Genomic DNA, 11,405 nt, shown 5'->3' on the forward strand with positions numbered 1-11,405 from the left:
CTTCCCAGAACTCTCCTGTTCTGGATGCCCTACCTATGCTTCCTGTCTGGCTACTGGCCCATCCGTGTTTTATTAAAGCAATACAAGACCATTGTCTGACAGCACTCACGGGCATAAAATGTTGGAAGCCATGACAGTGTTTAGCATGCCGAGACCTCCACATGTCTCCACAACCACCAGGCTTATTCCGCCACCTGGGGTGTCTTCTCACGTTAGTTCTCTCTCCTTGTCCCAGGAGACGGCCAATGTGAAGACTGAAATAACCAACTACTGTGCTTATCATCTTTCACTTTATTTTTTTTTTTGTGGTATTCTTTGTTCTAAACAGACACTGACTATTCATAATGAAAATGAAGATAATTATATATATTTGCATTTGGGCAGCTGCATGGGCCATTCCAGTAAGTACATCTCCATAATCGAGCCTTCTTACTTTGCGGTATCTTTTAACATGATAATGAAATGTACATATTTCCTTAAGGTTTTATAGAAAAGTTGAGTCCAAATGCTTAGATTTGCATCAAAACTATTATGTGATATGGTTTGGGGTCTCAACGAAAGGCAAACATGTGAACCAATTCATGCTTCCTTTCTTCCCGTTGAAACACATCCCATCAGAAGATGACATACCTTTAAAAATTTAGTCATATTAATTCAATGCCCAGAAGTCATGGAGGCTTTGTCTACTTCTGCTTCATTCCACGCAGATTTCATTTCAATGTCACCACAACTTATACCATTTGAGAACAACTGAAGTGAGACCAGGAGGTAAAGGTCAGACTTTTCAACATATGATCACATCAGTGTTTCACGTGTGCCCTTTATATGTCCACTGTGGAAAATCTCGGCATATGAAGCAGAAAGTCAACCCATTTGTAATTTTATTAGCCAGCCGCCATGCCTAGCATTTTTGTATGATTTCACATAATCAGATATGGTATTGTTTCTGCACTGAGGATTTTCGCAAGCACTTCAGGCTGACTTGCAGAGCTAAGTAGAGATTGCTTGATGCTGCTGCAGCAGCTCACACCGACTATTGTTTTAGAGGCTGGGGTCTGACATTGTCTTTGGGGTTGGTAACAGAACAAGGACTCATCTTGTCTTTATACACATGAGATAAGTGGGCTTGTAATACTCAGTTAAAATGATGATAACATTATAAAAATCCTCATTTGCTCAAGCTTGAAATTCTGAATAAGCACCGTAACGGGCTGCTTTTCCTACATGTCAGATTATGCTCTGACCTTTGCGTTACATATTTTCTTCATCATAAAAAAAGAACCTGTGTAATGCTTATGTTTTTTAACCTCGGCAGCTTCCTCAAATCACACCATTGGAAAAACACGTTGTTGAAAAATCCGTGAATGTATCATTTTTAGCACACTCAGGAACTCCAGCACAGGTAAAGAGATGTAAATATAAATGTTCCTTTCGTTTTCTTCTTTCAAATCACTTTTATACTCTGTGACCTTCCCTAAAGTTTCCACCCATTCTTTCTTCCTTTGACTTTATTTGAAAATGATGCTCACAATTGATTTTGAATTGTGTCTCTTTTTCAGATTGAGTTACATGTCAATAACACCACCAAAGACAGCAGTGACCCCCCTAATGACAGTGAAGTAGGAAGACAAGTGTATAACAAGGATACTTACAAAAGAGAAGGGAATGGTTCTGAGTCAACAGACGTAGGAGGGACGAATTCTTCTACACAGACCATTTTAGCAAATGAACTGGGGAGCATTGCATATGAAAATGAAGACATAGAAACGTATGGTCATGATGAGATACACGCAAAAGGAGAGAACAGCACAGCCAATGACATCAGGGGCCAAGCAAGCGTCACTGAAAATGCGGGAGAAGCAAAGGAGGGTAGTGGAAATGGGCAATCTGATCAGGGTAAAAAAATCGGGGGTGCTGGTGATGCAAGTCCGGATGGAGATCCCACCACTGTCCAGGGGAATGGACCTCAAGAAGTTGGCAGCAAGAATAATACAAACCATGAGGTTGGAACACATGTGGATAGGGTTGCTATGGACGAAACCACGCCTCAGAGAGAAGGGGAGGGAGGTGGGAACAAGGGGGTTGAGGTAACAGCAAGCACTGAGGGAGAGGCTGGTTTGGATAATTCTGATGGCAGTCCCAGTGGGAATGGGGAGAATGGGGATGAGGACATGGGCTCTGGTGATGATGAAGCTACAGAAACAGGAGGTAGAAAGGGAGGCCATGATGACAGTGAGGGCCAGGAGGAGCAGTCTCATCAGGGGAAAGATGACAACAGAGGTCAGAGTTCAGTTAGTGGTGAGGATGGTGACTCTAAAGAGAAAGAAGGCTCCCCAAACGGATGTGGAGCAGATGGCACCACTAGCAGCGAGGAGAACAAGAACACTGAAGAAGGCAATGGCAGCCAAGCATTGCAGGAAAACCAGAAGCTCAGTCACAAAGGCAACGGAGATCCAGAAGGTGGAATCACTTGCCAGTCAGAAACATGTCCTCTGTGGAAGAGTCAAGACCAGGTCAGCTTTGAAACTGATCCCTTTCTATGGCGGCTGACATTCTCTTCTCCACCCTCCAATGGGTGTGCAAGACAACAAACAACAAATCCAGAAAAATCCAAAATAAAACTACAAACTAACATAAGAAATGTCACAATAAGTGTCTGGGTACATTTTTTTTTAAACCAACATTGAGTATTTTAATGAGAAAGCTAGAGTCCTTATAGACTTTGATGTAGATCAATTTTTAAAAATTTGGAAGTTAGGCCAGGTGGTGGTAACACACACCCTTAATCCTAGCACTAGTGAGGCAGAATCAGGCAGATCTTTTTGAATTAGAGGCTAGCCTGGTCCAAAAGCGTTAGTTCCAGGAGAGGCTCCAAAGCTAGAAGTCAAGTTAAATAATAATTCAATCATGTTTGTGTAAACCATTTTATTATCGTTACATTCATTACACAAAATAATGAGTTTCACTGTGACACTTTCATTATCGTGCACCTGTTTAATCCAAGTTCCCATAAGGTAGAAACCTGGATGGTTTATTGCAGGATTTGAACCCTAATACTGAACATCCTCAAGTATTAGATGAGCACATTTTCCGATCACCATTGCACTGGCAGCCAGAGTCCTGGTCTTAAGGCCATTCCCCCAGACAGTGATCCTCGGCCCATGGAATTTCACAGCAAATATTTACTAACTACCTATTATTTTCTCTTTTTCATAGGGAACAGAAACTGAAGGTCCCAGCACAGGCAACAAAAGTAACATTACCAAAGAATCTGGGAAACTCTGGGACAATAAAGGCAACAATGGACACCAGGGAATGGAGGAGGACAAGAGGAATAGCCCAAGGCAAGGGCAGTCTGGCCAGCCTCAAGGGCCTGCTGAGAAGTCAGACGCCCACAAGATGGGACACAGCAAGCTAGGTAGTGGCAGCAACAGCAATGTGCACGACAGCTACGATTTTGATGATGAGTCCATGCAAGGAGATGATCCCAACAGCAGCGACGAGTCTAACGGAAGTGACAATGCTGACTCGGAGAGTGAGAACCAGAGTGGCGGCCACGGAGATGCTTCTCATGACTCTGAGGACTCAAGTGATAACGGCAATGGCAGTGACTCACATGGGGATGATGACAGGAGTGACGATACATCTGATGCTGATGATGGCGATAGTGACAGTGATGGTAACAGCGAGAGCAATGACGAGGATGAGTCAGAAAGCAGTGACAATGACAACGGCAGTGACAGTGAGAGCAAGTCAGGCAGCAGTGACAGCAGTGACAGCAGTGACGATAGCAGTGACAGCAGTGACAGCAGTGACAGCAGTGATAGCAGTGACAGCAGTGACGATAGCAGTGACAGCAGTGACAGCAGTGACGATAGCAGTGACAGCAGTGACAGCAGTGACGATAGCAGTGACAGCAGTGACAGCAGTGACAGCAGTGACAGCAGTGACAGCAGTGACAGCAGTGACGATAGCAGTGACGATAGCAGTGACAGCAGTGACGATAGCAGTGACAGCAGCAGTGATAGCAGTGACAGCAGCAGTGACAGCAGTGACAGCAGCAGTGACAGCAGTGATAGCAGTGACAGCAGTGATGACAGCAGTGACAGCAGTGACGATAGCAGTGATGATAGCAGTGACGATAGCAGTGACAGCAGTGACAGCAGTGATAGCAGTGACGATAGTAGTGACAGCAGTGACGATAGCAGTGATAGCAGTGACAGCAGTGACGATAGCAGTGATAGCAGTGACAGCAGTGACAGCAGTGACAGCAGTGACGATAGCAGTGATAGCAGTGACAGCAGTGACAGCAGTGACAGCAACAGTGACAGCAGTGACGATAGCAGTGACAGCAGTGACAGCAGTGATAGCAGTGATAGCAGTGACAGCAGTGATAGCAGTGACAGCAGCAGTGACAGCAGTGACGATAGCAGTGATAGCAGTGACAGCAGTGACAGCAGTGACAGCAGTGACAGCAGTGATAGCAGTGACAGCAGTGACGATAGCAGTGACAGCAGTGATAGCAGTGACAGCAGCAGTGACAGCAGTGACAGCAGTGACAGCAGTGACAGCAGTGACAGCAGTGACGATAGCAGTGATAGCAGTGACAGCAGTGACGATAGCAGTGATAGCAGTGACAGCAGTGACGATAGCAGTGACGATAGCAGTGATAGCAGTGACGATAGCAGTGACAGCAGTGACAGCAGTGACAGCAGCAGTGACAGCAGTGACGATAGCAGTGACAGCAGTGACAGCAGTGACGATAGCAGTGACGAAAGCAGTGATAGCAGTGATAGCAGTGACAGCAGCAGTGACAGCAGTGACAGCAGCAGTGACAGCAGTGACGATAGCAGTGACGATAGCAGTGATGATAGCAGTGATGATAGCAGTGACGATAGCAGTGACAATAGCACTGACAATAGCAGTGACGATAGCAGTGACAGCAGTGACAGTGGCAAGAGCAGCAATGGCAGTGACAGCCAGGATAGCACATCAGACAGCAGTGATGATAGTGATAACAAGGCTGGTAATGGTCAGAATGAAAGTGACAGTGACAGTGACAGTGAAGGCAGTGACAGCAACCATTCAACCAGCGATGATTAGAGTGAAGGAAGTTCCATGAGATCCTGTGCGTGAACATTTGGTGAGTAATCAAAAGACAGCAATGACTCCTAACCCACTAGAGACAGGTGGGAAACACAGATTATGTAGAATCCACCGAGATCACAGGGAATCAAGTTCAACTTGGATACAGAGCCAAGCTCCAGCTCTCAGAGACAGTCTGGGCGTACCAACTTTGGTACATGTGTGTGAAAATGTATTCCTTTTCAGAAAACATTTTTAAAGAGTATAAATCTAAACATAAAATAATTAAACAGAAACTGAAGCAATCACTGTGATACGTAGATTGGATTTGAATAGCGGGTGCCTTAGAGAGCAGAGCAAGCAAAGTTACAGCCAGCCTGCGACATTGTCTTTGTCCTCCGGTGGTCTCAGTACCAGAGAGCTAGTCTTCATACTGTGGAGATGAGAGATGCTGACCTGTGACATTCAGTTCAACTACCGTTTCCTTTACATGTTCTAGGGAAAGACATCTGTGACATGAGCACAATGCTGCAGCAACTATTGACCCTATCCAAGGCACTGTGATAATCTTTGTGATGTTAAAATAGCTATGGATTATGAAAATTCTGAAGAATGAATCACCAAAGAGTTCTGAGGATGGCTCAAACAAGATCTGACACACACCATCACATTTCTGCAAGGGGTGGAAATGCAGTACAAAGTCCTAGCCCCCTGCAGTGCTTTGATCGGTGCCTCTCTCATATCTTCTGTAAACGAGCAACATAGATGGGTGATTTTAAGAGGCAGGATCATTTTCCGAGTTCTACGTGAATCACTCTGTTATTTGTTATCTTCAGTCAGCCTCATAGGACAAACTAAGTTGTCAGTTCAATCAAGAATTGCAAAGGTGTATGAGAACAGAGTGACCTTTTGTGGTCACTAGGGCAGTTTTGAAAGTAAGAGAGGTGATGGGAATGAACCACACCAAGACAGGAGGTGTGAATTAGGATTGCACTAAGGGAACCATAAGCCCAAAGCCTAAAGTATATCTTTCAAGATTTGGTGTTGTGCTTTTCAATTTATCTCTTTTTCCACATGAGCTGTTATGTCAGATTTGAGTCATAACAAAGCTACTAAGTACATAAAGACTTTAGTTCACTCTACTATTGTTTTAGACAGGTTTTACCCAGAATTCTAGCTTTTTCCTGGGCTTGCTTCCTTCTGCAAGAGTTTCTTAGCTAAGGAATATTGTGAAGGCTTTGAGATGCTGCTGTCTCTAAACCCATTTGTTACTCCTAAGCCTGTAAGGCACCAGGCTTCTGCTTTGCCATGGCCATGACACAACTCCAGACCTCTTGCCAGAAAATAGCAATTTAGGCTTTGACTTCTATTAAACTGCAAACGTGCTTGTATTTGCCTGGTTTAACTTATGCCTCTGGTACCTGCCACACCTACTCACCAAAGTTGTGATGATGACTAAGCTATTGATAGGAAACTCATTGTAAACTGGACAAGAAATGTAAATGAAGAGATATGAATTTCAGTATTATAATAAACATCTATTTATAAAATTGCTTACAGGAAAAATTCTTCATTCTACTTAGTTTGAAAACACTTGCCCTCCATATTATAAAAGCTGGTATATAAGATTATATTTCTTACATATATTAGCCATTCTTATTAAAAAATCAGTGCTTGTAAACACAAAATACAAACTTTGCTTTGAATACTACACAAAAGCATGCACGGTACTAAATCTTCACAGTTCACCATTCTATTTATTTTCCCCAGAGGCAGTTCCTCTTACTAATGTCTTACAAACATTCCAAACATATTGTATGGATGTTCAAATGACTCTGTGCTATTCACCATTAAAAATTCTGCAGTCATCTACGACATATGATGCACTCATCTTACACTCCGACTTAGTGATATGCCATGACTATTGGCTCATAGGATGTAGGTCAACTTGTTTCTTGTAGCTCTGTGCACTTCATTAGCCCATATAAGGTATTTATCCTGTGCTTGTTATATTATCATCTAGATAATCACCTAAGTCACTGTCTTAGCCAGTGTTCTAATGCTGTGAAGGGACACCATGACCATGGAAACTCTTATAAAGGAAAACACTTATTTAGAGCTTGCTTGCAGGTTCAGAGGTTTAGTTCATTGTCATCATGGTGGGGAGTATGATGGCTCACAGGCAATGTGGAGCTGGAGAAATAGCTGAGAGTTTTACATTTGGATCCATAGGCAGCAGGAAGAGGGACACTGGGCTTGCAACTTTTGAAGTTTCAAAAGCCCACCCCACAGTGACACAGTCCTCCAACAAGGCCACACCCCCTAATTCTTCTCAAGTAGTGCCACTCCCTGAAGACTAAGCATGTGGGAGCCAGTCTTATTGACACTAGGAAGTCAGATACACATGTAGCCAGATCTCAGGAATGCTTCCTCCCTGGAGTTGGACATTTGTGATCTAGACTTATATTGGAACTCGAAGAACTTGAAGGAAGATTATAGCCTTGACTTTCTTATATAAACACATCTGCATTTGGAATTTCAAAGCAAGAGTGTGGGAGATGCATCTAAAATTGTCTCAAGGTTTGCTTCTCTGTATCAATACTCAGAAGTGTAGTATTGGGGAAGGTCTTATTTTACTTTCCGGAGTAAAGATTAATAAGCAATCGCCTCATATTACTCATGTGGTTAACTTTTTTAAGTTTTTTTTTTAATTTATAAGTGTGTGTGTGGGGGGGGGGGAGAAAGAAAGCATTCACATGTGTATGCAGGTGTTCATGGAGACCAGAAGAGGGCATACGATCTCCTGGAGTCAAAGTGACAGGCAGTTGAAAGTTGCCCAATGTGGGTGCTGGAATCGAACTTGAGGCTTTTCTAAGAGCAGTCTATACTCTTAATTGATGAGTCATCTCTCCAGCTTCTCAGAGCGGTATTTCCTAAACCCCATGTTGTTACTCACAGTAACTCATTATATCAATTTAACGAGTTACAAAAATACTTACAGATGAAAGAGTAAAGAAAAATCATAATGCAAGACAGGCAGTGTGCCATGAAACTTTCTATACACATATATACAAATATGACTACGTATCCATACACTAGGACATGTGTGCAATGTCTTTCTTACTGTCTGTTGCTGTTAGAAAAGGTAGAAAGCCATTGGTTTAGAAAGGCATTACTGCTCTGTATTCAGAGGCTGCTTGTTCATTTCCCAGCTGCCCAGACTTGAAATAATCACATAGAAACTATATTGATTAAAACACTGCTTGGCCTATTAGCTCAGGCTTCTTGTTAACTAACTCTTGCATCTTAAATTAACCCATTCCTATTTTATGTTTTACCATGAGGCTCATGGTTTACCAGTAAGGTTTTTGCAGGCAGGTGTCTTTTTCCTTCAGCAGTTACATGGCATTTCCCCAACTCCATCTACTCTATCTCTATATCTCTGTTTGGATTTTCTGCCTGGCTTTACTCTGTTAAGCCATTGGTGATGTGGGAGTGTCATATATCAATCTGTTGATTTCATTGTTTAAGCAATAAAGAAACTGCTTGGCCCTTATAGGTTAAAACATAGGTGGGAGGAGTAAACAGAACAGAATGCTGGGAGGAAGAGGAAGTGAGTTCAGAGAGACGCCATGCTCCCCTCTCCCGGGCGGATGCGAGAGCTCTGCTCTCTGAGGCACACACAATGAAGCTCCAACCCAGGATGGACGTAGGCTAGAATCTTTCCCGGTAAGACTGATGCTACACAGATTATTAGAAATGGGCTAGTACAGGTGCAAGAGTTAGCCGAGAAGAGGATAGATATAATGGGCCAAGCAGTGTTTAAATAAATACAATTTGTGTGTTGTTATTTCGGGGCATAAGCTAGACAGGTGGCCGGGGTGCTGGGGACGCAGCCCTGCCGCTCCTATTACAACACATTGGCCCAAAGCATCTTCTTCTTCTTTTTTTTTTTTTTTTTGGTTTTTCGAGACAGGGTTTCTCTGTGGTTTTGGAGCCTGTCCTGGAACTAGCTCTTGTAGACCAGGCTGGTCTCGAACTCACAGAGATCCGCCTGCCTCTGCCTCCCAAGTGCTGGGATTAAAGGCGTGCGCCACCACCGCCCGGCTAGCATCTTCTTTATTAATCAGTGGCAATAAAACATATTCACAGCATACAGAAAGGAATCCCACATCACCTCCCCTTTTCTGTCTAATTCAAAAAGAAGGTTTTAATTTTAACATAGCAAGATCACATACAAAATAACAGTTATCAAGCAAGAATTATAATTACAATATTTATATCTACCTTATTTTTTATCGTAACTAAGGAAAACTATAATTATAACCATTTATTTTTAACTCCATTAAAGACCCCAGAAGGACATACTATTACCTAAGCTAACAGGAAGTTTATTGTAAACAAATTACAAAATTCTAGAATTGACAGAGACATTGCACTGCATGGATAGTCACCCAAAGTTTTTTTGTAATGTTGGGCTATTTATCTTTAGCCTGTAGGCCCAAAATATCTGGCAGACTTTTTCATGAAGCAGGAAATTTGAAGATCTTTTATACCTTGTATTGGCAAGGTTCATCAGTTTTTTTCTGTGTTTTGTAAAATGTCTGGTAGACTCTTTCATGAAGCAGAAATCCTGAAGGACTGTCTCACCTTTAGGAAAGTTTAGCAGTCATGTTTTTGTGGGTCCTGAATGTCCAGTTTATACAGCATACCACCAAGCAGTCCAGGCAAGAGCAGTTTTTTGCCCAAATGGCTAACCAACTCCATAAGGAGACTCTTCAATACCCATCTTCTTCTTGAAGTAATTGATGCTGCCAGGAGGAGACAAATCATATTGAGAAAAGTCCTAAGTTCTTAAACATTTTAAATACTGTAAGTCTATGGGTGATGGGAAACCTCCTTCAGCCAATGGTCTTTGAAAGTCTGGACCAGGTTGGGGCATGGCTTTGGGTACCAAAAAGCTGCAGTCCCACCACCTGACCAGTGTTGCTTTTATTGGTTAATGAATAAAGATATTTGGCCAGTAGTTTAGCAGAATAGAACTAGGGGAGAAAACAAAACTAAATTCTAGGAGAAAGAAGTTGAAGTCAATGAGAAGCCATATAGCCACCACAGGCAATAGACAGCTCTACTGGAGCCCACCAAAATGTTGCCGGTAGGCCACAACTTCTTGGTGATACACAGATTAATGGAGATGAGTTAGTTTAGGATATAAGAGCTAGCTAGTAATACACTTAAGCTAGTGGCTGAACAATACTGCAAATAATATAGTTTCTGTGTGATTATTTCAGGTCTGAGCATCCAGGAAAAAATAGGCAGTCTCACCCAACAAATTGGCATGTCAACGTGGCCCAAAATGTTTGGTGCTGATGCCCACCACCAACTTCAGGTCTGGATGCTTTTGTGCCCACTCAGGGTCCAGAGAAAGTAGCTGAGACAATGCCCAGGACTCAGTGTTCCCCACCTGGGCAGGCAGTGGGATGCACAGGTAGGAGAGCATGGCAGATTCCCACTGCCATACACAGACTTATTTCCAGGACACACAGTATACAGCATGGCAGATTTAGCTATTACTCAGATAAAAAAGGGTTTATGTGCTGAACACTATTTCTTAGAGTTAAAGTGGTGAGCACAGCTCCTACCTGGCAGTTCCAGAACTTTTGGTATTGGTCCCTCCACCATATTGGGCAGAGAACGGTGGTGCCAGCATCCAGAGTCGCTGCCACCAAACTGCTTGCTTATCATTTTTTTTTGTTTTTTTTTTTTTGTTTTTTTTCGAGACAGGGTTTCTCTGTGGCTTTGGAGCCTGTCCTGGAACTAGCTCTGTAGACCAGGCTGGTCTCGAACTCACAGAGATCCGCCTGCCTCTGCCTCCCGAGTGCTGGGATTAAAGGCATGCGCCACCACTGCCCGGCTCTTGCTTATCATTTTAAAAGTGCTCCTGGTCAAAAGATAATTGCAAATGTTCAATAAAGACAGATTCAGATAAAAAGACCTCTAAATGGGTCAGTGTTGGATAAATGTATGTAGGCTTGGGAGAGAGAAGAAAAAAAAGAGTATAGATAGTTATAAATAAAAATAAATAGCTTAAAAAAAATAAAATGAAGTCCTTAAAGAGACAGAGTACAGATAGTCATAGATTAAAGGAGTAAAAAAAAAGCCATGTAAAGATGAAATATAAACAGAGAGTCTGGATTATGAATATTATTGTCTTTTCTTTAATTTTTTGGCTGTGAATGAGCTAAGTACAGAGAGACATTTCATTGTGGGGGCTACTAAGCTCAACCAACCTATATTTTTTAAAGGTATCTTGATTCCAA

General features: G+C 42.6%; 1 protein-coding gene across 1 annotated transcript; it reads left to right on the top strand.

Annotated features, from left to right (window-relative positions):
- Positions 1 to 344: 344 nt before the first annotated feature.
- LOC121440923 (dentin sialophosphoprotein) lies at positions 345 to 5,103 on the top strand. Its single transcript, XM_041641944.1, has 4 exons — positions 345 to 401; positions 1,316 to 1,402; positions 1,560 to 2,513; positions 3,217 to 5,103. The coding sequence occupies exons 1-4, from the start codon at positions 345 to 347 to the stop codon at positions 5,101 to 5,103; spliced, it is 2,985 nt and encodes a 994-aa protein (XP_041497878.1).
- The last annotated feature ends 6,302 nt before the right edge of the window (positions 5,104 to 11,405 follow it).

Source organism: Microtus oregoni, unplaced genomic scaffold (assembly GCF_018167655.1).
Source record: "Microtus oregoni isolate MIOR12 unplaced genomic scaffold, Mior012 000072F_ref0000427, whole genome shotgun sequence".
In the NCBI taxonomy this organism is placed as follows: domain Eukaryota; kingdom Metazoa; phylum Chordata; class Mammalia; order Rodentia; family Cricetidae; genus Microtus; species Microtus oregoni.

Coding starts and splice junctions, on each gene's coding strand:
- LOC121440923 (XM_041641944.1), top strand. CDS start 345: ATGAAAATGAAGATAATTATATATATTTGCATTTGGGCAGCTGCATGG. Junction 402..1,315: donor CAGCTGCATGGGCCATTCCA/GTAAGTACATCT, acceptor TAACCTCGGCAG/CTTCCTCAAATCACACCATT. Junction 2,514..3,216: donor TGTGGAAGAGTCAAGACCAG/GTCAGCTTTGAA, acceptor TCTTTTTCATAG/GGAACAGAAACTGAAGGTCC.